The sequence below is a fragment of the Cetorhinus maximus genome, chromosome 26 (genome assembly GCF_964194155.1).
Source record: "Cetorhinus maximus chromosome 26, sCetMax3.hap1.1, whole genome shotgun sequence".
NCBI lineage: Eukaryota > Metazoa > Chordata > Chondrichthyes > Lamniformes > Cetorhinidae > Cetorhinus > Cetorhinus maximus.
In genome coordinates, this window is record NC_135904.1 from 11,477,000 (window position 1) to 11,504,798 (window position 27,799).

Consider the following 27,799-nt stretch of genomic DNA (forward strand, 5'->3'; position numbering starts at 1 on the left):
TAATCCCCAGTGTCCCAGGTAAATATTTATCCCTCCATCATCATATAATCAATAAACCAGCCGCCACTACTCTCTGGGGCAGAGGATTCCAAAGACTAACACACCTTAGAAGAAATTCCTCCTCATCTCTGTCTTAAATGGGAGACAGAGCTCTGTCCCTTGTTATAGACTCCCCCACGAGTGGAAATATCCTCTCAGCATTTAGTCTATCAAGCCCCCTCAGAATCGTGTATGTTTCAAAAAGACTGCCTCTCATTCTTCTAAACTCCAATGAGTACAGGCCCAACCTGCTCAACCTTTCCTCATAAGACAACCCCTTCATCCCGAGAATCAGCCTAGTGAACCTTCTCCAAAGTAAGTATATCCCCCCCCCGCCCCACCCCCTTAGGTAAGGAAACCAAAACCGTACACAGTACTCTAGGTATGGTCTCACCAATTCCCTGCACAGTTGTAGCAAGACTTCCCTACTTTTATACACTATTCCTCTTGCAATAAAAGGTCAACATTCCATTTCCCTTCCTAATTACTTGCTGTAGCTGTATACTAACTTGTGATTCATGTACAAGGACACCCTGATCCCTCTGTACTGCAGCATTCTGCAGTCTCTCTCCATTTAGATAATATTCTCTATTCCTCGAGCCACAGTGGACAACTTCACATTTTCCCCACATTATACTCCATCTGCCAACTTTTTTACCCACTCACTTAACCTATCTATATCCCTTTGCAGACTCTTTGTATCCTCCTCACAATTTGCTTTCCAACCAATCTTTGTTTCTTCAGCAAATCTGACTACAGGACAGTCATCCAAATCATTACTGTAGATCATAAACAGTTGAGGGCCCTGCACCGATCCCTGTGGCATCCCATTAGTTATAGTTTGCCAAACCAAAAACTTATCCTAACTCTATTCACACGATTAATGAAAGCAATTACAAAAGTGTCAAATTTTTAGACATTCTCCTTTGAAGTATTCAAGAACAGCTGCCACCAAATTGCATTTATATAGCACTTTTAATGCTATAAAACGTCCAAAGATGCTTCACGGGAGCGTAATCAAACAAAATTTAACACCAAGTCACATAAGGGGATATTAGGACAGGTGACCTCAAGTTTGATCAAAGTAGGAGGTTTTAAGGAGCGTCTTAAAGGAGGAGAGAAAAGCAGAGAGTTGGAGTGACTGAAATCTCGGGTGTGCAAGATGCCAGGATTGGAGATGCGCAAATATCCTGGAGGGTTGCGTGGCTGGAGGAGATTACAGAGATAGGGAGAGGCGGGGCCATGGAGGGATTTGAAAACAAGGATGTAACTTTAAAAGAAAGACTTTGCCAGACTGGGAGCCAATGTGGGTCAGCAAGTACAGGGGTGGTGGGTAAACAAATGCACAAAGCAGACTTCCAGCAGTCAAACAGGTAGGAGAAAAAACACAAACTTGTGACAAATTGGCATCTAAATCAGGTGGAAGTGGAAAAGGCCCTTTTCTAACTTGCCTGCCATGACATAAGGTTATTTATTTATCTTGTTTCTTATTTATTATCTTATTTCCATGTGAAATGCTACTGCTCGGAACAATAAGACCATGACGTGTTCAGGGGATGGCAGCCAGCAACTTTCACATTGTCAACCAAGGGACTTTTCACTAATTTTTGAACATTTTTCAGTGCAATTTTGAGCTTCGAGTTTGCAATGTTTCAGCTCCAACCATTTAATTTGATGCTTCTTCAGGGGTCCCAACTAGGCTGACACTCTGGTGCAATACTGAGGGAGTGCTACACAGTCAGAGACGCTGTCGTCTGAATGAGATATCAATCCAAGGCCCTGCCTGCCCCCTCGGGTGGATGTAAAAGATCCCACAGCCACTATTTAGAAGAGGAACAAGAGGTCTCCCCAGTGTACTGGCCAATGTACAACCCTTCCCAGCATTATTAAGACAAACAGATACTCCTGTCATTATTACAATGCTTCTCGTGGGGCTGCGCTGTGGCTAAGTTGGCTGTGACGTTTCCCTTCAACAGTAGGCTTCAGAAAGTATTTAGTTCATTGAAGGGAGATTTGGGACATGCTGAGTTCATGAAAGGTGCTATATAAATGATAGCTCTTTTATTATATAACAATGGCTGCACTTCAAAAAGCAATCTATTACTGATTGTAAAGCACTTTGGCGTACCCTGAGATTTGATGAGGTTTCATTGTCCATAAATCCAAGTTCTTTCTCTGTCAGCGTATTCCCAACACACCGTCACATTAAATTGTGGCATAATTAGTTTTGCGAGTTCACCTGGAAATCTGAGGTTAATTATACACACACACTCATGATATGCCGTAGCTGTCCATCCTGTTCCATCCCTGAGTAAAGCTGCAGTAATCTAGCCTGAGATCAGGAGATGGCACTAAAGAGTTATGTGCAAAGCTCTCTAAAAACATCGACTTGCCACAGATTTCACTCAGTTGCTGCTTTCAATTCCTTGCCCTCAAAACACAATTTTAACTCAACAACCCCCCAGCCCCCGCTAAGCACCGCCACCCCGCACGCCCGCCACTTACAACCCCAGACTTCAGCAGGTTTAAGTTGCTAAATTCAATGACAAAGTTACATCCTGGTGTTATTTGGACACTTGTGGCATTTTAACCTCAGGTCTCAATGCTATGGTTGCCAACTCTGGTTGGACGTGGACCTGAAAGGTTCAAACACACACCTTCCCGCCTCCAACCGCCGCAGGCATGCAGTTTTATTTTTAAAATATCACCATGCCACCCACCCCCATCTCCAATATTTTTATAACTAACCAATGAAAATGATCAAAGAAAATTGTTCAAAAAAATAAAATAAAAATAATTTTCTCCGACGTTTTTGCTCACATCACTGTCTTGGAGAGTCGGATTGGCAACCCTGGATATGGGCATTGCATGGTCTTGAACCCAGGATTCTAGCCAGAGGTGGCCTCAGTGACTTTTATTTTTTAATGATTTCTTACACTTCACAGGTAATGAATGAATTTACTGCAAAGGGGTCACTGGGTTTTTATTTTAAAATCAGATCTCTCACGTCCAGGTAGATTGAAAATATTCTTAAGGTGAAAGAGTTTTGTAAATGTCTCAAATTTCACTCGCATTTGTATAGCACCGTTAAAATAGTAATACAGCCCAAGTTACTTTACAGGAGCATTATCGAACAACACTTGACAACAAGCCACATAAGGTAATATTAAGTCAAAAAGGTAGATTTTAAGGAGCATCTTAAAAGAGGAGAGAGCAGTGGAGAGATTTTGGGATGCAGGCATCACTGGCTAGGCCAGCATTTATTGCCCATCCCTTATTGCCAGAGGGCATTTAAGAGTCAACCACATTGCTGTGGGCTTGGAGTCACATGTAGGCCAGGTCAGGTAAGGATGGCAGATTTCCTTCCCCAAAGGGCATGAGTGAACCAGATGGGTTTTTATGACAATCGGCAATCGGACTTTTAATTCCAGATTTTTATTCAATTCAAATTTCACCATCTGTCGTGGTAGGATTAGAACCCAGGTCCCCAGAGCATTACTCTGGGTCTCTGGGACACTAGTCCAGTGACAATACCACTATGCCACCACCTCCCCAGAGCTTAGGGCCCAGGCAGCTGCTGGCTGCCAATGGTGGATCAATTAAAATAGGGACTGCACAGGAAGCCAAAATTGGAGGAATGCAGAGCAGCTATTTCACAGGGTTGTCGGGCTGGAGAAGTATGCTGCAAGTCAAAGTAACTGTGGATCAATTATTGTTGCTTAATGAGTACAAGCGAAAAACACAAACAAGGGATATGCTAAGAATGGTGGTCAAATCAGCAAGGCCCATCTTTTTCCAACTGCTGAAAAAGCTAATAAATTTGTTCCACCATTTTCTGTTTTTATGAGCCACAGGCAAGGGTTCCTGGTTTCTCATTTCTATCCAGCAACTCCCTAAGGAAAAACGGACACACGTGTATGTTGGTGAGAATGGGATTGGCCATTCAGCTGGTTATGATTGAATAGCTGACCAACACTTGTTTCAAGGTTTATGCATAAATAATGGTTATCTGAGCACATTCATTGCATAGCAAAAGTTCAGCCTATGCTGGCTCTTTGAAAAAGTTATCCAATTAATCTCACCTCCTCTGCTCTTTCCCCGTGGCCTTGAGATTAATCGCTATTAGATCATCCAAATTTGTCACTCAAATTTCTTCCTTCATAGACATCAGGACTGATCAAATTGAGCAAATAAATCTCGACAAAAATATACTATTACATAGCTGGATGATGCAGTTTGCTATTTTTGATTTTTAAAATACACTTGTATTTAAACAGTAAAACAAGAGGGGGTTGATTCACCACTGCATTTACCAAAAATTACAGCCTCATCTCCTTTGACACTAGCTGCAGATGTAGTGATGTGGCATATCTGTGAACAGTATAAAGTGGTCAGCCTAAATAGGCTTCTTATAGCATTACAAATATGGCTAAGAAACTAATACGATGTTAAGAAGCTAGACAAGGCAGACCAACAGTGTTTTTGACCCATGACATAAGCAACAATATAAACAAAAACACAAAAGACTTGCACTTGTATCGGGCTTTTCACCACACCACTGGGCATCTCAAAGTGCACGACAGCCAATGAAGTGCTTTTTGAAGTGCGATCACTGTTGTGACATAGGAATCATGGCAGCCAATTTGCACACAGCAAGCTCCCACAAACAGCAATGTGATAACGACCACAATCTGATTTTGTGATGTTTATTGAGGGATAAACATTGGACAAGACACCGGGGATAAGTCCTCTGCTCTTTATCAAATAGTGCCGTGGAATTTCTTAAGTCCACCTGAGGGGGAAGGTGAGGCCTCGCATCTCATCCAAAAGACAGCACTTCCTACAGTGCAGCACTCCCTCAGCACTGCACTGGAGTGTCAGCCTTGATTTTTACGTTCATGTCCTGGAGTGGGACTTGAACTTAGAACCTTGTGATTCAGAAGTGAGTGTGCCATCAACTGAGCAATGGGTGACGCAATGTAAGGGCATGGACTACATAAGGATATTGGGAGCAAGTCCACACAGAGGAAAGGTTATACATTATACATCAAGTCCTTCAAGCAATTTGGCCCAATCTTAATTCGTGGCCTCCCTGCCAAAGTGCACATTGGATTTTATTCAATACTACAATGGGCTCTTACAATGAAATTATTGGAGAGAGATATCATGCAATCTGAAGTGTTGTTTTAAAATTCACTATAATGCAGGGCATACAGGTTTAAGAACAATTCATGAAATTTCCAAACACTGAGGCGAGTGCAGTTCTTCTATCCACTTTCCGTTTGCTTTGTCCCCGAGGCTCCTAGCTCCTTGGTGCTCCTTCTTCCATCACCATCACACCACCTTTAATTTCTTTTCTATTGGATATTTTGCCATCATTACTCCTCTGCCTTCCTACTCTCCTGTTGAGGGATTGAAGCCCATTTGGATCATACTGCAGCCACCCTCTGTTTATTGCTCAGCATCACCCAAAGGATCACTGAGGCACCTGCTCCTGCCCCAGCCCAAACTGCGTGATCCTCCTCTCTCACCAACATTCCCAGCATGCCTATTCAAGGACAAATCTTACCAACCTCCTCCTGTTCCCATCCATCCAGGACGAAGCAGCCTGCTTGACTGGCACCCCTACCACCACCTTAAACCTTCACTGCCTCAATCACAAGTGCACCATGGCCGCAGTGTGCACCATCCACAAGCTGAACTGCAGTAATCTGCTTCGGCATATTCAACAGCACCTCACAAACTCGCAACCTCTACCACCTAGAAGGATAAGTGCAGCAGGCACATTGGAACACCATCACCTGAAAGTTCCTCTCCAAGTTGTACATCACCTTAACTTGGAATTAGTTTGCTGTTTCTTCACTGTCAACGGGTCAAACTCCTGGAATTCTCTCCCTAACACCACTTTGGTGTACCTATACCACACAGATCAGTTGCATCAGTTCAAGGCAGCAACTCACCACCACTTTCTCAAGGACAGTTAGGATTGGGCAATAAATGCTGGCCTTGCCAGTGAAGTACACATCCCATGAATGAATAAAATAAAATCCACTAATGCCCTGTCCAGCTCTGCCAGAGAACCACTCACCAACCCGCCCTGTATTTTCATCCAGAATCTTTGGCCACTCGTCAACAAGGTCCTTATTGTGGATCATGGCGATTATCATGGCTTTGATAGGAACTTGGCTCAAGAGTATCAACCTCTTGTTCATGAAGCCTCTCAAACCTGAGCTATGCTTTCCACCAGCTGGCCCACCCAAACTGTTAACTCCAATAATTGTGAAAAAGGGAAGGAGTCTGAAGCTAGTCTTTTACCTCAAGCAGGTTTATTCTTCAGACAGCTCAACAAGAGTTACAGACCCCCAGTACCTTTCTGGGAGTGTTACAGCTGTACCCATTTATGGGTTTTTACGGGGATCGATGATAGTTTCATGGTCACCGTTACAGAGACTAGCTTTCAATTCCTGTTACCCATTTATGGATGAGCCAACGCTCATCATCTGTTTAACAATGCAATTGCCAGTCAACAAGATGACTACTATTGGACCTTCACAATGCAATTGCTGAGACAGTGACACAAACCACCAAGGTCAGTAGTTATATAGTGTTCATCACTAAACCACAGTTGTGGTTTTTAGGGAATTTAACGTCACCTTTACTTGGATTAATGATGGAGGCCTCCAGCATCAAACGATACAGACTGTAATTTTTTAGGACTTATAATCACTGTCCTCAAGAATTTGAAAGTAGTTGTAGTATAGGAAATGCAAAATTGCGTGTTGATTGTCGTACGAATCAGATGGTTCAAATTACTTATCATTCCATATTTTCTTGTGTCAGACAAACTAAATAACCATTTCAAAATTTTGTAATTAGATTGAAAATGACACAAGAATCCACTTAAGTTTCAAATTTGAAACAACCAAATTGCACAACAAATTCAAAAAAGATTTCATAAGTATGTAGATATTTGTAAAGGTAGCATTATCCCAACTGCCATGTCCTTAACACTACTTTTATACCCTGAAGTAGTGTGAAAATAAATAGAAAACTCCAGTCAAATTAGTCCCGACCCAAATTAAAATCCAATACTGGGACGGCAAGATTAAATCTTGGTTATAGGCCAAAAGTAGCAAGATTAAGAACTAAAATCAAAGCACGCACAAGGGAAAAAGCAGAAAGTGCCTCAATTTGTCTCGAGTGAAATTATTTCTAATTACAGAAGGAAAAGTTCTTGTGGCAACAAGAATGAAATAAAACAGGTTCATTCAACCAGCACAGAGCACATTAATAGAATATTTTCCTTTAATTAAAATGATACTGAGTGGTTTGAGTAGAAGTTCAAAAATATTCCCCATTTAACATTCATTCAGAAGTTACTTAGGAGTAGCACAGGCTTGCTTAAGAGGCAGAGCATGTTAATGATAGCCTTCAGTACTGCAGCTATCCTCAGGCATTTGTATATAATAGAAGGACAGGGAGTAATTTCATTTTTAAGTAGATTCACTCCACCCTTTATTACATAGAATTACACAAAATTTTACAGCACAAAAACAGGCCATTCAGCCCAACTGGTCAGTGCTGGTGCTTCTACTCCACATCCAACTCTGTCAACATATCCTTCTATTCCTTTCTCTCTCACGTGTTTAATGAGTGATCCCTCAGATGTATCTATGCTATTTCCCTCGCCTACTTCATGTGGTAGTGAGTTCCACATTCTCACCACTCTCTCAGTAAAGAAGCTTCTCCTAAATTCACTTTTGGATTCATAGTCTCATATTTATGATTCTTAGTTCTGGACTCCCTCTCTACTGGAAATATCTTCTCTACACCTCCTGTTTCAAATGCATTCATTATTTTAAAGGCTCTATCAGGTCACCACTCAGCCTTCTCTTTTCTGCAGAAAAGAACCCCAGCATGTTCAGTCCTTCATTATATACACAACTGCTGTGGGACATAGATGCATTTTATGTAGCGTGCAGTGTTTGTGTTACTGGTCCAGTAACCCAGAGGCTTGGACTAGTAACCCAGAGAATGAGAGTTCAAATCTCAATGTGGCAGCTTGGGAATTTGAATTTGGTTCTTAAAAAAATAAAATCCTCAAAACTAAAAGCTGGTATCAGCAAAGCGATCATGGAGCTGTGATATTTTTGTAAAAATCCAACCGGTTCACTATCATTTGGGGAGGTAAAGCTGCCATCCTTACCAGGTCTGGGCCTATAACACAACTTCAGTTCCACACCCAATCTGGTTGACTCTCAGCTGTCATCAAAAGTCATCTAGTCAACACCTCAGGGTAACTGGACAATAAAGGCCAGCAACATCCACATCCCAGGAATTAAATTTATTTTTAAATGTGTGGTTCCTTGATGCAGCAGCTATCCATATGCACAGTGTAAAATATTTCTATTAACCAATGGTATAAAGAGATAAGGGACAAAGGTGCGTTTATGGAATTAGGAGACAGGCCAGCCATGATCTCACTAATAGCAGAATAGCTCAAAGGATTTTTTTTCCCCCCTTCGTTCATGGGATGGGGGCATCATCGGCTAGGCCAGCACTTATTGCCCAACCCAAGTCTGGATGGCGTGTGGCTTGATGGGGAACTTACAGGTGGTGGTGTTCTCATGTACCTGCTGCCTTTGTCCTTCTAGATGAAAGCGGTCATGGGTTTGGAAGGTGCTTTCTAAGGAGCCTTGGTGAATTCCTATATAAACTCCTCCTGTTCCTATGGCCCTCTGCAATGTGCAGGAATTTGGACTCAAGTTCCAGCTGGCCTAAGGAGCTAGAATTTGAATATGAAACCTTCTCCAATTTCGAATATGGAAGAGCAATAGCAATAGTCTGAATAACTAACTGTTTTGAAGAGCTTTTCGGTAAAATCATTAAACAGATCATTGACCATCTTGCTATTAGATAGGGAATCATGTCACAGTTTTTAACCATCTATCTACATATTAAAACTGCATCCACATGCATTTATTGACAAATTTTTACAGCATCAATTCCGAAGTATACATTTATAATAGGAACATTTATGTAAACGTGTCATGCTCTAATTACATCAGCCCCAGAAGAGAAACCGTGCAGCATGAACACTGGCACACGAACATACAAAATAGGAGAAGTAGGCCATTCGCCCCCTCAAGCTTGTTCTGCCATTCAATAAGATCATGGCTGATCTGTTTGTGTTTTTGAGTTCCATATTCCCATCTACCTCTAATAACCTTTGATTCCCTTGCCTAACAAGAATCTATTTACCTCTGCCTTAATGTTCAAGGCAGGAATGCGCAATTACAGCTTGACAAGTTTACATTGTTAATTTCCATGATAAATTGATTGTATGAATTTATAACAGTAATACAAAATTAAGGGTAGAATATATTGCTTTAATATAGGGATGGAATAGCATCTGCATCCCTTGGTCCAGTTACCCGCACCCAACGGTCAATCCATCATCATCCAAAGAGGGATGGAGAGAGTTTAATGTTTCTGGTATTGGAAGATATTCCATAATCCTCACTCTCCAAAAGGGACCAAACTGCAGGAAGCAAGTTTAGAGATCAGGACCACAATATAATCCTTTACCACCTCATACTTCCTTTGCATTTACATAACACTGGTCATGACTATAGGAAGTCCCAATGCCCTTTACAGCCAATGAAGGGCTTTTGAAGTATAGCCACTGTTCTAATATAGGAAACTTGGCAGACAGGTTGCACATGGCAAGCTCCAGCAAGGTGATAACGACCAGGTAATGGTTTTTTTTTTTAAGTACCATCGGCTGAAGGGTAAATATCGGCCAGGACATGGAGGAGAACTCCTGTTCAAAATAGCGTTGGGGGCATTTTACACCAACCTGAGAGGGCAGATGGTTTAACATGTCACACAAAAGAATAGCACCTCCAACAGTGCAGCACTCCCGTAGTACCAGGGTTACATGCTCAAGCCTCTGGAGTAGGAGTCGAATCCATAACCTTTTGACTCAGAGTGCTACCCACTGAGCAATGGCTGACGGTTCAGTGTGGATTCCTGCATGATTGCAGAGTGCCCTGTGAAGAATATTTGGCAATGTAAGGGTCTAGAGCCAAAAAAAGTTCATCCATCATCTTCTCTCTTCCAATGCAGAGGGAGCCCACTACACATTTCTGGCATGTTTCTGTTTTTATTTCAGACTTCTTCACCTGCAGTTTTATTTGATAATTTTCTACATTAGGTCGGGCACATACCAATCGTATTCCAGGACATTGAGCTGATAAAGATTAGACAGACAGTCTATTGTCCCAAGACATTAGGGTATCTCATAAATCATAAACAATTGCTTTTTCTCAGGCAATTATGATCCAATTCACTAGACGAAATACAATATGAATTACACATTGGAGAATACTCTTGCTTTTACTGTCACTTCTTATTACAAATGGATAAACCAGAAAACTTATCAGGCTCATCTCCCTATTGGCCCCTTTTAACTGGGCTGCATTTCGGCAAAGTGTCAATGCATGCATTTCTTTCTTGCTCATCTCCATGGAAAACAAATGAATGATCGATAAAGCATGGAATCATACAGCGGAGGAGGTGGTCATTCAGCCCATTGTGCCTGTGCCAGCTCTGTGAAGGAGCTATCCACTTACCCTTCTCTTTCCCTAGAGCCCTGAAAATTTCTTCAAGTATATTTTAAATATTCTTCTGTAAATTATTGAATCTGTCTCCACTGCCCTTTCAGGCACCATGTTCCAAATCAGAACAACTCACAAACAACAAATCAGAGCAAAAAAATAAATTCTTATTTCCGGCACTGGAGTCTCTGCCAATTATCATAAATCTATGACTTCTGAGTACTGATCCTCCTGATAGTGAGAACATTGTTTCTCCCCAAACACCCCATCAAAAACCCAACCTTTCCAGCCACCTGTGCACAATTACCAACATCACTTACAATGAAGTCGGACTTAGTCCAAGATATAATTGTTACTTGCACAACATGGAGAAGGAAATACTAAAGCTCATGTTAAAATACAGATACCTGTCTCATGCCAATAAGCTGCCAGCCCACAACTACACTACCAACAGTGCAACATAATCTGGCCAATAACAACAGTGACAACTTGCATTTACATCATGCCCTGAATGTTCCAAAGGTGCTTCACAGAAGTGTTACCAAATGAAATTTGACACCAAAGAATGTAAGCAGATATTAGCACAGATGGCCAAAACATTGGTCAAAAGGGTTGGTTTTGAGGAGCGCCTTAAAGGCTGGAGAACTAGGTGCAGGTGTGCTTTGATGTTTATACTGGGCTCTCTTTGCACCAAATCAAATTGTCATACACAGAGCGTAAAGTCACTCCTGACATCAAAAATAAAAAAAAGTTTTAAAAATTTCACAAGTTTCACTGGCACTCCCAAGCAAATTTTACTACAGGACTTCAAACCTATCCGCGGTTAACATTGCAAAGTCACCAAGAGGTGAGAGACTCGCTCATGAAATGGGCCCAGCTTACTCCATCGCCAACCATATGTAGAAATTTCAAAATAAAGTTGAGAGATATTTCTTTGCTCCCTGAAAAGACTTGAGCATTGACTCCAGCATGTTAATCTAACTTCGCAAATCACACTATTCAAATGCAATAGGCTGTGTTCCACAGGTGACGCATTTCTGCATTCTCAGAACACAGAAAATGCCATGCCTATTATCCTTCAGAACGTGCTCCATTATTCACTCAAATACACTAGTACGATTGCCTGAACACCTCATGTGGCATCTTATTTTTCATCTGATCCGCTGTGCAAATGATAAAACTGAGAAATACAGCACGTCCTAATCATGTAGAGTCATAGAAATAACCTCTGCAAAGCAGACAGTACAAACACTATTTTTCTGAATGCCGATTGATCACTTTACAACAGATAATGAGATTTTCTGCTGTGAGTTTTAATGAGCAACGTCTGAGGAAACAGAGAAGTGGGGGAAAAACCAAAAAACTATAAATGTTGGAAATCAGGAACAGAATCTTGGAAATATAACCATGGGTCAGGTCAACATCATAAACAAAAAAAGACATTTTCATGTGTGTAGTACTTATGGTTTTATATAGTGTGCAATGTAGCTTTAGGAATAATACTTGTTAAGGAAGATCACACGATCTGTAGTAACCAATAGGAGAGTAGTTCGGGCTACCTCAGCAATCAGAGTAGAGGTAGAGTTGGAGTTGAAAGTACACTTGTAGTTGCTGCTGAGTATATTGTAAATAAACTTAATGTTTCCACACAAAAAGGTGTCTGCAAATGAACTCTACCACTAATAGCACAACTTGGCCACCTTACAACAAACTGGCGATGAGGATAAAACGGGACTGAACAGAAGAAATCAAGTTAAAAAGAAATCAGCACTGCGCCTCGCCCAATGATTGTAGGTAGCAAACTCCATTATAACTGAAGAAGTTATTCTCTCTCAAAATTCCACAATTTGGGAGAATTGATCCTTTTGAACCAGCCACAGATAGTTGGTCTCAGTACATAGAACACCTCACGTTCCTTTTTCAAGCGAATGAGACTACGGAGGAAGAGAAGAGGCAAGCGATCCTCTTGGGTACTTGTGGGAGCAAAACCTACAGTCTGATTTGAAGTTTGACGGCACCCAGTGCCCCAGATTCGAAGAATTTCAGTGAGTTGGTGGACCTCATGAAGGGTCATCTTCAATCAAAGCCCTCAGTGATGATGCAGAGGTTCAGGTTTAGTTCTCGAAATAGAGCCCCGAGTGAGACAATTGCATGCTATGCGGCAAATTTGAAGCAGCTAACGGAACATTGAGAGTTTGTTACAACTCTATACGACATGCTCAGAGATCGTTTAGGGTGTGGTGTGAAAGAGGACACTATTCAGAAAAGATTATTGTCCAAAGTGAATCTGGATTGCAAGAAGGCACTAGAGATAGCGCTGGCCATGGAAAGCACAGTAAGAGATTCAAAAGCAATACAGGGTGCGCAAAATGGCACCGTCCTCCACATCGGGTGGGAAACCTCAGCCGAAAGAGGTGCGAAAAAGCGAGACTCTGCCAAGAAGCAGGAAACAGCCCCCGCTAGCCGAAGAATAAAGAAAAATAACTTAGCAGCAAAACCGAAGAGTAACTTTAATTGAGGTGGAAGCAGTCTTTTAGCGATTGACAGTTTAAAAAAATTGAATGCTACTATTATCATAGAAATGGACATATGATGAGGCAATGCAAGGAAAGATTCAAGCAGGCTTGTAAACAAAAGAAGAAGCCCAATGAAATCTACAATGTAGAAGAGCCTGAAACAACAAATTCAGACATTTACTCATTGTTTAATCTGAAGGTTGGAAAGACAGAACCAATATTTGTTACAGTGAAAGTAAATTGTGGAACATACCTTCAGATATTTGAATGATGGTGAACATCAATTAAGTTTAGAAGAAACAGCTTCCAAACTAAAAACATTTAGGGGTGAAGACATTCAAGTAAAAGGCATAAACAGAGTAACTGTCCATTATGGAAGCCAATTGGCAAAGCTACCCTTGATGGCGGTAGCAGGTAAGGGGCCAAGCCTCCTGGGGCAAAATTGGTTAAAGGAGATTAAGTTAGAATGGTTTGAAATTTTCCAGTTGAGAGCAAGTGGGCTACCAAAGCTACTTGGAAAGTACACCACCGTCTTTAAGGGCAAACTGGGGAAAATCCAGGGCCTGCGAGCCAAGATTCATGTGGGTCTGGAAGCAACACCTCGCTTCATGAAGGCAAGACCGGTGCCATATGCCCTGCGAGGAAAAGTCAACATTGAACTGAACAGACTGGAGAAACTGAGCATTATACAATCTGTTCAGTTCTCAGGATGGGCAGCACCCATAGTCTCCATCCTTAAACCCAACCAAAGCGGCCGAATTTGTGGGAACTACAAATTGATGGCTAATAAAGTAACTAAGCTAGACAGGCACCCCATACCAAAAATCGGAGACCTGTATGCCAAGCTGGCAGGATGGATAACGTACACAAACCTTGACATGAGTCATGCTTACTAACAACTAGAGTTGGATAATGCCTCCCAGAAATTTATCACAATTAATACCCACAAAGTGCTGTACCAATATATGATTGTCTTTCAGTGTCTCCTCAGCTTGTGCCATTTCTCAGAGAACAACGGAAAGCTTACTGCAGGGACTTCCCGAGATTGTAATATACTTAGACAATGTATTGGTGACAGGATTCACTGAAAAAGCGCATTTGGCAAACTCAGAAGTCTTAAAACGTTTCTCAAGCTGGAGTGCGTTTAAAAAAAGAAAAGTGCAGTTTCCAAGAGGGAATCTATTTGGATCACCGGGTAGATTCACAGGGCCTGTACCTGGTTGAGGAGAAAGTGAGAGCCATAAGAGAGACACCTGCGCCAATGAACGCCTCAGCGCTCAAATCATTCCGAGGAATGATCAACTATTGGGGGCAGTTCTTACTCAATTTGTCTACAGTGCTGGCTCCCCTACATTCTCTACTCAAAAAGAACCAACGTTGGTCTTGGGAGGTGCCCCAGAAAAAAATCTTTCATAAAGGTGAAACAATTGTTGCACTCATCCAATCTATTAGTGCATTACAAAGCCTTCGCTATTTAAGAATTATGCAGAAAACAAGTTTAGAAAAGAGGACTTTTATTTCAGGATTCAATAAAATCTTTGACTTCAAAAAAAAAATGACCAGACAAAAGAACTGGTGCTGACATGTGATGCATCTCCCTACAGAGTGGGACCAGTGCTCTCTTATTGGATGGGTGACAGCACAGAGCAACCAATAGGTTATCTATCAAGAACGCTCACCACAGCGGAAAAGGGATACTCGCAGATAGAAAAAGGCCTGTCCAACATCTTTGGTGTCAAGAAATTTCACCAGTATGTACACGGCCGCCATTTTACAATCGTTTCAGACCACAAACCATCGCTCGGATTGTTTAGTGAGGACAAGACTATACCACCCATAGCCTCAGCAAGAATACAATGATGGGCTTTAATCCTGGCAGCGTACGCATACACTTTCATACATAGGCCTGGCAATCAAATCGCAAACGCCGATGCCCTTAGTCGTTTGCTTTTACAAGAAAATGATGAGCACTTCCCAGTTCCACAAGAACTTGTTTTGCTGTTAAGTTTCTTAGGTTCCTCGCTGGTGTGTGCTCGACAGATCAGACACTGGGCAAGTCAGGACCCAGTCCTGTCTCGGGTACGAGAACAAGTGCAACACGGTTGGTCACAGGAGTCCGTATCTGATTAAATGAAACCGTACTTCAACAGAAAACTTGAAATAACCAGCCAGGATGGCATCTTATTGTGGGACGCACAAGTGATAGTTCCTCCAAAGGGAAGGGAGCCACTTTTAATTGAACTACACAGTGCACCATCCAGGAATTTCCCAAATGAAGACCATAGCACGCAGCTATCTATGGTGGCCCGGGATGGATGGTGAAATAGAGTTTAGTAAAGCACAGTGTGCGATGTCAGCAAGTGCAAAAGTTGCCAGTGACAGCTCCATTACACCCATGGGAATGGCCAGGTAGACCCTGATTGTGGTTACACATTGACTATGTTGGACTTTTCCTGGAAATATGTTTCTGCTCATTGTCGATGCCCATTCAAAATGGTTGTACATATATGAGTGAAGTCACAAATGCCAGGCGCTACAATTGCGAAACTAAGTCAGAATTTTGCCATTCACGGACTACCAGAAGTAGTCATTTCAGATAACAGCATTTATGAGTGCTGAGTTTCAACGGTTTATTAGCCTCAATGGTATCACTCAAGCGAAAACTGCACCGTACCATCCTTCCTCAAACGGACTGGCCCTTTCATGGCCGTAAGGGCGGTTCAAACATTCAAGGCAGGCATGAAAAAGCTAACTGGCAATTCCTTGGCAACCAAGCTAGTACGTTTTCTTTTTCATTACAGGACTACGCCTCACAACAACAGGAGTCACACCTGCGGAGTTATTATTGAAATGCCGTCTCAGGATGAGATTGAGCTGAATTTAGAGGGAAAGATGGAAAGGAGTCAGGGAAGCCAGAAAACCAGACATGACCAGCATAGTTGCAAGAGGAAATTTACCATAGGAGAGTTGGTATACGTGAAAAACTTCGGGGAAGGACCAAAGTGGTTACCGGGTGAAGTAAGTGCAGTGGCTGGACCTTTATCTTACCACGTGGAGGTGAAAGGCCAGATCATCCATAAGCATGTGGACCACTTAAGGAAGAGAAAAATCATCAAGACATGGTTTCACCAGTGATCATGACCAGGTCTGCGTTTCCTGTTGAGGATACTCAACTCAGGACTGACATGTCTGATGTTCCTGTAAGAGTTGAGGATACAGAACTGCAAGTGCCCACCGAAGCACCTCATGTTTAGGCAACTCCGGAAAAGGAGGTTCCTGACAAAGAATCTGAAGTTGTGGAGATTCAAATGTTCCACACGTACCAGGAAACCACCTAAAAGACTGAACTTGTAAATTCCTAACCCAGTGTAAATATTATGTTGTCTTGAAAAATACGTACTTGTAAATATAATATATATAGCTGAGTTAAAGGGAGAGGAATGTAGTAATTATGGTTTTATTTAGTGCGTAATGTATCTTTAAGAATAATACTTGTTAAGGAAGATCACGATCTGTAGTAACCAATAGGAAAGTAGCAGGGGCTGCCTCAGAGCCAGTGTAGAGGTAGAGTTGGAGTTGAAAGCACACGTGTAGTTGCTGCTGAGTATATTGTAAATAAACTTAATGTTTCCACCCAAGAAGTGTCTGCAGTTCAACTCTATCACTAATAGTACAACCCGGCCACCCTATCACAATGTGTCCAAACCACAACCAGGTTTCTGAAAAGGACATAGAATAACAGAAAAGAACAGAATAACATGCCCTCTCTCTTCAGAATCTGAGTGACCTGCACTATACCTTCAGCAATTTCTGTTCTATGTGAAACCTATGCAGCCACCAATGAAATACCAATAACTGCTGCTTCAATAAAATGCATTCCTTTAACTTCTTCAGTGTACAGAAGGGCAATGGGATACTTACACCCAAATGTAGAATGCGATCTGATGTTACCCTTTCTATTACGAAGCCCTTCCTTATCGGTGCAATTAGCTCAGCCAGACGCCTCCTGGATTTATCTAGTTTACAGAATTTAACTAAACAACCAACTGCTTTGAATCCCTCACATGTATAGAAGTCTGCACGTAGGTGAGTAGCAATGTCACACGCCTGCCCAAGCCTAGACCTGGAGGGTATACACATCGGATATTCGGCCCAATCAACATATCCTCTTCATTTTCTTTTTGGCGTGTTTAGTTGATTTGTTGAAGTGCACGGCCCCTTTAAATTTTGTTGCCCTGCCACACGCAGGCGGTAACTTACAGGGCCATCGTGTGCACAGCCATGCAGCTAAGAGCGAACATTGCTCCGTATCCAATGGTGCAGCATTCTACACTCTGCCCCACGTGCTGCTGGAGCTTTTATATTAGAATTACACCGAGGGCACAGCAGAGAAACAGGCCATTCAACCCATCCGATCTGTGCTGGTGCTTATGCTCCATGAGCCTCCCCCAGGTTACTTTGTTTCATTCTATCTGCAATTCTTTCTATTCCTTTCTCCCTCATTTATTCCTAATTTCCCTTAATTGTATCTATGCTATTCGCCTCAAATACTCTCTGCAGATGTTACGCAGTAGTCAAAACCAGAATATACACACAATACCTGAACATCCATCTCAGTCAGTATTCGCAAAAATAAAAAATAAAAATTCAGGGACAAAGCCACTTCCAAATTCTAACATTTGTTGTAATTAAACAAATCTCTTTATACCTTCATACAAGTGAAAAGGCATTGGCGTTGTGTGAAAACTAAAAGTTAGCTCAGTTTTCGGCCCTTGAGTTACAAGAACAAATTTTTGAAATTGCTTTACTACATATTACAGAAATCTGTTTCCACTGGTTTTCAGTTCCATCATACATTCATACTTCAAAAGGTTTGGGTGGGGGAGGAAGAGAAACAAAATTTTTTTTAAAAAAGACAAGCAGTCTGCCGGTTCACAATCACAGCTGTTATTCCTGGAACACAAACTGAATCAAGTCCTAAAATAAAATGCCACCTGCACTTCATATGCAATGTGTGTGTGAATCCATGATCTCACCTTTCGCTTTCTTCTCCATTGCAGCTCTTGCCAAAGCCAACAGCTCTGGGTCTTTGGAGAGTTGAGCGTAGTGCAAACTCTTGTGACCATAGTCATCCATCAAAGTAACATCAGCGCCACGATTCAAGAGGACTTCCACTGCATCCTTACAACCGTTCTCACACCCCACCATCAAGGCAGTCCTGAAAAGGGAGTTGACAGGTTGATACAGGGCCCAGGAGAGAAGTTACAACCTGGGTACCACTTTCCAGTTCCAACAAGCTTTGAACTAGTGCTATGGGAAAAGGTCATGGCGTGCGCAACATTTTTTCCATCATAATATTCTCCTGTCTCTACAGTTACTGACTTATCTAAGTGCTGAAGATAATACATGTCTTGTGCACCCACTATCCAGCTCTATTTGTTTTAGTTTCTCTTGCAGAGAGAAAGAAAAAAAGGACAGCCGCTATTATCTCAGTCAAACATGCCAACATCAGCAAAGGTCAAATGAGATAATGAAGAGCAATGGGACCATGCAGGATTCTCTTAGGGCCGCTAACATAGGCACTGCAATGAATGAAGAAATAAAACACCCATTTATCTTGGCACAATGCTTGTATCCTCTGAGGAAGTTTGTTAGTCTGGTTCAGTGGCCTCTGAGTCATGGCTGTGGGTTCAAGACCCATACCAGGGAGTAAAAATTCCAGTCAGCAAACTTTGCATAAAAATGCTTGGAGTGTTCGCAGAGACTGTACGTCTATGTCTGCTCTTTCTACATAAACACTAACCAGTTTAAAATAAATCTCTGGCACTCCATCTATATGCATAATTCAAGATAAATTTCTGTACACCAGTGCAGGGGAAATCTCAATGTTTGGTCAACTCAAACTTCTAAAATTGAAGCTGCAAAGGAAGCACTCAAACATCATGCACCCCTCAGCAGTACAAAAAAGTTTAACAATGTTAGGGCATTGACTAGACTGTGGCTGTTTAGTGTGAAGGTACATTAACTTTAATGTTTCTCTCACCCCTTAATTTGCCCACCTGAAAAGGCATTAATTTCCGACTGGGATATAACTTAATTGGCACTGATCATTCTCAGTCACTTCCCTGGATACTTGCAATCTAGATTCATAGACAATTTGTCTGGTGACTGGCAGGGGGCAAGGGGTGGTGGGGAGAAGAGGTGGTTAATTGCGTCGGACCAGAATGGGGTCCTCACTTGGAAAATGTGCGCGGGCGCACACCACCTGAGATCGCCGATTGTCAATAGCCCAGGGAACACAACTGAGAATAGTTAACTCAGCAGAAACTAGGGTCCGTCTGGTCTGAGAGACTCAGCCATCCAGCATTTTCACCAGCCTAGCATTGGCTGCAGCAGTAAAACCTCCTTCTAACTAAATTGTGAGTTGAACTTCAGCGTAATGGACTTGTGTTTAAAATCTACATTTTAAGTTACTTGTTTTGCTTATCTCTCGAGTTGATATCCGCTCCACGCTCTAGTAAAAGCCGACAGACTTCTGGATGGCACATGTGTGTGGCCAGCACAAGAGGAGTCCGCCCATCCTGCAACAGAGAAGATGAAGCACACGGTGATTAATGAAATACAGCCTTCCTAAAGCAGCAGCAATACACCATGCAACACAGGTTAACAAGACCAAAAAAAAGTGCAAACAGAGCAGAGGTTAATTTCTAAACTAACAGAATTGAAAGGCAGAGTTGTTAAACTTACTTGGAACCTTGGTTATACCACATTTGGAACAGTTCTGGTGTCCATATTACAAAAAAAAGCCTATAGAGGCACTGAAGAAAGTGCAAAGTCTTAGAAAGATGAAACCAGAACTGAGAAATTATAACTGTCTGGAAAGACCAAACAGGGCAGGGCTCTCTATTCCCTAGAGGGGACACAATCGGAGGGGGGGGGGGTGCGGTGTAGAGGGGAAGAGGGCTGGTGATCTAATAGAAGTCTTTAAAATTATGAAAGGGTTTGATTGAGTGGACATAGAGAAGGTGTTTCCACTTGCAAGGGAGACCAGAACTGGGAGCCATAAATATAAGATTGTTACTAATAAATCCAATAAGGAATTCAGGAGGAACTTCCTTATCCAGAGAATGGTTAGAGTGTGGAAAATTGGAGTCGTTGAGGCATATATCATAAGATGCACTTAAGGGGAAAATAGATAAACACATGAGGGGGAAAGGAGTGGAAGGAAGGACATGCTGATAGGACTAGATGAAGCAGGGTGAGAGGAGGCGCATGTGGAGCATAAGCTCGAGGATGGGTCAGTTGGGCTGAATGCCATTTCAGTTTGTAAAAATTATGTACATCTCATCCTGGGCATTCAGCTGGCCAGAGCTACCCAAAGCAAACGAGTTTTACAAAGGTCATCCAATATTGCTGAAAAAGAGACATGCTGTTAAAGCTTTCATCTTGTATTTAACAGGGCAAACACAAGAATACCAAATTTCAAAAGGGAGCAACAATTTATACTGATTGAGAAAAGGGTGCAGATTGGTTGGCAAGTGGCTCTGATTGGTCAGGGTGTTGTCATGGAGAATGCACCAGGAAACATTTTTCCTCCAAGAATTTGTTTAATTGAAAAAGGCTCAATACATGGACACGTTCCTTCTGTTTGCAGAGGACAGGGACCTGCAGATAAATATATGTAGTTTCTAGCAAGCTTAAATGAGTCACATTGCGAGCCCAACTGAACCTTAAATTGGTTGTTGGTGCAATTCTTAGCACACTTGGGAGTTTTCAATAAGTGCTGTCCAATCATGGTATCACATCTCATTTTGGACACTACATTCCGAGTTTTGCAAGCATGGGCTCATTTAATATGGTCAGTACTCTCCCTGTTGCAAACAGCCAAAGGGGTGTGCTGTTTGATACATACCACTGGTCTCTGGGACACACTGCCTACATGCCTGGCATCACACCAGCACTAAAATTCATATTCCACAACTCATTTGTGTCATAGGCAGCATCCTGTTAGTGGAGTCTACCACTCATGGTAACCTTCCAGGGTAATTTGAGATAGGCTGGGCACTTTTCAGGACCAAAAGTGGCAGCCTTAGGCCCATAAGTTTGTTCAATATACAGCGAGCAATGATTTGATCGGGGTAGCCATTATCCCACAGCATAGCCCTATTTTGACATCAAGTTTGCACTGTGAGCAAAGGTCTTGGGCCAGCTGCATGAGGTTGCCGATAAAGCCAACATTATAGCGCATGGCACTGTAGAATTCCCAATACACATGTTGACCATCGAAGGTAGGTTTGCAGTAGACTTGGTAGAGGACCCATTAGTGGGTTTCTCAACCCCCACGTCAAGGAAGGGGAGCTCGTTGGACTGCCCCATTTCGATTGCATTCAACAGTACTTACTGGCCAGAGTCCACCTGCCAACCAATCAGCACCCTTTTCTCATGCAGCATAAATTGTTGCTCCCTTTGAAATTTGGCATTCTTGCATCTGTCCTGATGAGTGCAAGTCAAAAAGCTTCAACAGCATCTCTCTTTTCAGCAATACTCAAGGTTTGTACTACAAAGTTCATTCACTTAATAAAACAGCCAAAATAAACCGATAGCTTCAGATAAAAAATGAAATCGTTTCAAAATTTCCCACTTTTACTCATTCATTTACCAAGAACGGCCACATCTCCAAAGTATTCCCAGCACTTACCCCGTCCTTGACATTCACAGCAGCCTCATGGTCCAACAGTAGCTTCACGGATGCTGGGCAGCCGGCCACCGCTGAAGTACAAATCACAATTACAACATTGAAACCAAACAACCTAGATAATTCACAAAAAACTACTGCGGATGCTGGAAATCCAAAACAAAAACAGAATTACCTGGAAAAACTCAGCAGGTCTGGCAGCATCGGTGGAGAAGAAAAGAGTCGACGTTTCGGGTCCACACGACCCTTCAACAGAACTGAAGTATAGTTAGGAGAGGGGTGAAATATATATATATTTTTTTGTTTTCAATAATTTATATAGATTCTTCTTTTCCCACCTATTTCCATTATTTTTAAATCTACAACTAATACCTTGTCAATCTTTCCACCTCACCCCCACTAGAGCTGTACCTTGAGTGTCCTGCCATCCATTCTTAATTAGCACTTTTCTTAGATAATATCACCACCTTCAACACCTCTTTGATCCTTTTGTCTGTGACATCTTTTGATTATCTGCTCCTATCACTGCTTGCTTGTCCCTACAACCACCCCACCCTCAACTTCTCTCCCCCCGCCCCCCCACCTTAAACTAGCTTATATTTCACCCCTCTCCTAACTATACTCAGTTCTGTTGAAGGGTCGTGTGGACCCAAAACGTCGACTCTTCTCTTCTCCACCGATGCTGCCAGACCTGCTGAGTTTTCCAGGTAATTCTGTTTTTAACCTAGATAATTCATTCAGTCTGATGTCAATGAACATGAAGACTCTAGTTTAGTCTGGGCAACTCAATCAAACAACCAACTGAACCCCCGCCCCCCCCAAAGTTGCTCCTGAAGAGTGTGGGCATTATTTTAGGAGCATGAGCAGCAGCATGGCCTACTTCTGTGAAGTAAACTCAATGCAATTCTATGCACAGATGTTAAGCACTTACAAACCCTCAAATATGCTTTTCAACAGGTACTTTCTTCCAAATTTTGCACTTCCTCCAGCTTAATCTGATCATTAAGTGCTCAATGAATCAAAGGACATTGGAGGTGAGGCAGGAACATGAAGCTGGGGTCAGTCATGATCTTACTGAACAGAAGGGCGAGCGCAAGGGGTCAAATGGCCTACTCCGGCTCTTATTGGGATGTGGGTGTCGCTGGCAAGGGCAGCATTTGTGGCCCATCCCTAATTGCCTTTGAACTGAGTGGCTTGCTAGATCATTTCACAGGACAGCTATGAGTCAACCACTGGAATAGGCCAGACTGGATAAGGACGGCAGATTTCCTTCCCTAAAGGACATTAGTGAACCAGGTGGGTTTTTACAACAATCGATGATAGTTTCACGGTCACCATTACTGAGACCAGCTTTCAATTACAGATTTACTAATTGCATTTAAATTCCGCCGGCTGCCGGGGTGGGATTTGAACCCATGTCCCCCCAGGCATTAGCCTGGGCCTCTGGATTACTGGTCCAGTGACAATACCACTATGTCACCGTCTCTCCCCTCAACTTCACAATGTAGTGGACTTTAGGTAACTCCTCTATTCCAATACGCTCTTAGCCGTTTGTGCATGATTTAGGAAAAGTGCAAGCCAAAGGGTTCAACCATTGTCCTGTCGCACACAACATTCAAGTAAGGAGATGAGTCTATAATTAATCCTTTACACGATACAAAAGAGCTTTTTACAATCTAAGAAATATTGGCCGGGATTTTCCGGCCCTGTTGGGGGTGGGACCCGCTGCGGGCGAGGCTGCCCCCCAGCCAGAAGCCCATTGACTTGCGGCGGGACCGGAAGATCCCGGCGGCAAGGGAGGAGGGTGGGGGGGGGGAAAATCCCGCCCATTAAGGGAAGAGCTAAGGCCCCATCAAGGTTAAGAGTAAAAGAGAGAAAATCAGAAAGCAGTAGTCACGTTTTGAAAGCCCGTAACACGCTGCAGGAAATAGAGAGAGAGAGTTCCAGAACTTTGCAGCAAGTTAGTCAAAGTTGGAGATAGTCTTAAGATAAAAGTAAAATACTGCAGAGGCTGGAAATCTAGAGATTTAATGCCTGGGAGAGTGTCTTGATTTCAACAAAGCGAGGATATATGGAGGGAAGGGAAAGCAGGCGCAATGTACTGGCGATGTTCACATATAAAAAAAGTGACACGCAATCAATCAACATCCACACAACTCAATGTTCCAAGATAACAGAGGGCGGTGGTGCATGTGACTATCAGCTCCTTGTGCCTCAGGCCATTATTTTTGCTCAACAATGAATCCAGTTGTTGCCTCCAGTGTGTAAAAGCGCACTGCAGATCCGCTGCCTCTAAATAGTACCGTTAAAGCCACCTTCAGCTAAACATTCCATTAAACCGTGACTCTCTAAAAATCAATCACAAGTCATTACATAAACTGAGAAGAAGAAGAAGAAGAAATTGTGTGACCTCACTTATCAACATGCAACTTGACTTCAGAGTGGCAAACACAAAAGATAATTCTATTCACAAACATGACGACACTCAGGAAACACTGACAGCTCAGATAAGCTGCAGCATAATTTCCCTCATTAGCTAGTAAAGTTGTTCAGCACCAGTTTGCTCAGATCATAAGAAATTCTTTTGTTTGTGTATTTTAACGAAAGGACAATAACAGGTGCAGTTGGTCACAAGAGATTTACGATCCTTTACTTTTATTTAATGAAAGATTGTACAGGCTGTTTTTTTCCATAAAAAAGGCTGAGGTGTGACCCGATAGGGACCTTAAGATTATAGAAAGGGTTTGATAGGGTCAAAGGGAGAGAGGAAGTTTCCACTTGCGGGAGAGACCAAATAAAAGGGACCATTAATATACGATCGTCACTAATAAAACCAATCGAGAATTCAGGAGAAACTTCTTCACCGAGACAATGATCAGAATGTGGAACTCGCTACCCCAAGGGGGGAAATAGCTTTTCCTTAACTGCATCGGTGCTAAGAGAGGAACAAAAGGGCGAGGTTTGGTTGGGTTGGATGAAGAAAGGGTGGGAATTGGCTTGTACAGAGCACGAACACCAGCAGGGTATAAATAACCTGCTTCTGTGCTATAAACATTATGTTGTGGGGAAAGAAAATAAATACTTGCATTTATATAGTGCTTCTCATGGTGACCGGCCATCTCAAAGTGCTTTACAGCGCATGAAGTACTTTTTCAAGTGCAGCCACTATTGTGGCAAATGTGGCAGCTCAGCATTACTCCCACAAACAGCAAAGTGATACTGACCAGATAATCTGTTTCTCGTTATGTTGACCGAGAGATAAATATCGGACAGGGTACCTGGGATAACCCCCCTGTTCTTCTTCGAAGTAGTGCCATGGGATCTTTTACACCCACCGGAGCAGACAGATGAGGCCTAGGTCTAGTGTCTCTTTGGAAAGGCAGCACTCCTGACAGTGCAGCACTCCCTCAGTACTGCACTGGAGTGTCAGCCTCGATTTTTATACTCAAGCCCTCGAGTGCGATTTGAAACCCGGAACGCTGTGACAGAGGCGCTAGTTACTTTCATAACGAACAGGTATTTGAAAAAATGGAGAGAGAAACTACTGTTAGTAGACATGAGCAGAAAGGGGTTAAGATGCACTTGAAGAAAACCAAAGAGGTTGAACGACAGGTCAATGCCTTCTCTGGACAGTTCCGAAGAGTCATACGGACTCAAAACACTAACACTGTTTCTCTCTCCACAGATTCTGCCAGACCTGCTGAATTTTTCCAGCATTTTCCATTTTTATTTCAGATTTCTAGCATCCGCAGTACTTTGCTTTTATGAAAGCGTGGTACTGTGTGAGATTTAAATAAAGTGGCTCTGGCAACCTCGTAAAAGGAGGTAAAGCACAGGAAAGTGAAATTAACATTGAGATAAAGTCATCTCATCCATGTCCATCAATAGTACCCCTTTACCCATTGGTCATATATACATCTTGCAGTCTTGCTGTTTGCACGATCTTGCTAAATGCAAATTGGTTGCCGTGTTTCCCATGTTACAACGGTGACTATACTTGAAAAGTACTTCATTAGCTACAAAGTGCTTTGGAATGTCCGAAGGTTTGAAAGGCAGTATATATATGCGAGACTTTTTTAAAAAATAGCTAGCTGCTCAAATGATAAGGAGGTTTAGATTAACCATTTGCAGCCAAGGGTATAAATACAACACTGAATCATAACAGGAATTTGGGTTTGAGCTGCAAAATTTACGCACAGGAACTGCATACTTAATTGACCTCGTTACCCCAAATCAAGTTTGCTCAATTTTTACATGCTTCATCTAAATTTGAAGTATTTAAACTTCGAAGAGTTAAAATGATGCTTGTGAGATTATTGTCTTATCCTGTTGAATGAACTCTCAAAGCTAGCTAACAGTACCATTCATTGTTAAAGACAGCCACAAGCTATATATCTTTGTGCAAGTGATTTGTTACAGGACTACTTTCCCCACAAACAAATTTGGGAAGGCAGAGCCTACTGTTTTGTGTGTTTTGACAGTCTGAGCGAACATTGTGAAACCTTGCCAATATTCTTTATTGAAATTCTAGTGACAACACTCACTGTCTGGATGTATGAAACACCAGAATTCCATGCAACTGCATTCTGAACTTTTAAATAAACAATTAATTTAAGCAGCTTTGTACTGACCTGCATCGTGAAGGGCAGATCTGCCACGAAGGTCTACACTGTCAACAGGGCAATTTTGCTGTAAAACAAATTCATTTATTTAATACAGGTGAGTAACAATAAGGAGACATTCTTGAATACGGAATTAATATTTAACCTGCATACATTATTTAGAGCTGCAGAGAAAAGCTCTTGTTCCCAACTGCAGCATCATTCCTCACATGAGAGCATTTTTGAAAACTGCTGCTTCACAAGGAACATAGGTGGTGATCAAACCACATCACTGTTTTTCAACTTTGCTCTGTGAGAGATACCCTCTGCAAGTACTGAGAAACTCCCAAATTTATGAGCTATATACTTCATGCACACATTCTACACTAACAAAGCTGCCACTGAATTCACATCTCGAAGTTCTGTAAGCATTATATTTTCTACTGGGAATTTTAACTTTTGAAAAGTTAACGCGCATAATTTAATTGACATAGGCAATGATTGTTGGCAGACGTTTACTCCAACCGGGTCATTAGACAACAGGTGAGTCAACAGGTGAGTCCAACTTTAGTTCTGAAGGGGAAACATTAACTCTGTTTCTCTCTCCACATATGTTGCCAGACCTGCTGAGTATTTCCAGCATTTTGTCTTTAATATAGGCAATTCCAAGTACCTGGAGTAACCGTTGTAAACACAGTGGCTGTCCATTGCGAGCAGCAAGATGTAACACACTTCGGCCTGTGGGGGAGAGAGAAAAAAAAGTCACTTGTAACAGCTGAATCCCAAACACAAAGACTCAATTTCAACGAACTCCTTAACCCATGACAACACGATCGAGGTGACTGCCCGAATTTCTTAATGGTTGCTTTTCCATGTTCCTTCAGCGGGGTCAGTGGGTACCACTCTCGCCTCCCACATCCGAAGGTCGGGGATTCAAGTCTCACTTCAGAGGCTTGAGCACTCAATAGGGGTTGACATTCCCAGTGTAGCACTGAAGGAGTGCTGCACTGTCAGAGGTGTCATCTTTCAGGCAAGATGTTAAATTGAAACCCCATCTGCATGCCTGGGTGGCAACTATTTTGAATTAAAGCAGGGGAGTTTTTGCTGTGTCCAGGCCAATATTTACCCCTCAACCAACATCACTGAAATAAATGTTCTGATCAATATCACACTGGGATTGAGAAGGCTTGCTGTGCATAATTTGGATGCCACGTTTCCTACATTACTACAGTGGCTACGCTACACAAGTACTTCATTGGGTGGAAAGCTCTTTGGAATGTCCTGAGATCATAAAAAGCGCTATAGAAATTCAAAGTCTTTATCTTTAAT

At 42.2% G+C, this 27,799-nt stretch overlaps 1 protein-coding gene across 5 annotated transcripts in view; it reads right to left on the bottom strand.

Annotated features, from left to right (window-relative positions):
• Nucleotides 1-27,799, bottom strand: part of uacaa (uveal autoantigen with coiled-coil domains and ankyrin repeats a) — a 159,107-nt gene that overhangs the window by 47,546 nt on the left and 83,762 nt on the right. For all 5 annotated transcript variants that reach the window (XM_078530097.1, XM_078530102.1, XM_078530098.1 and 2 more), the window contains exons 4-8: nucleotides 27,144-27,208; nucleotides 26,501-26,558; nucleotides 21,873-21,943; nucleotides 19,649-19,755; nucleotides 18,211-18,392 (exon numbers count right to left, since the gene is read on the bottom strand). In XM_078530097.1, the coding sequence (XP_078386223.1) occupies nucleotides 18,211-18,392; nucleotides 19,649-19,755; nucleotides 21,873-21,943; nucleotides 26,501-26,558; nucleotides 27,144-27,208 (483 nt within the window). The remainder of the gene's footprint in view (nucleotides 1-18,210; nucleotides 18,393-19,648; nucleotides 19,756-21,872; nucleotides 21,944-26,500; nucleotides 26,559-27,143; nucleotides 27,209-27,799) is intronic.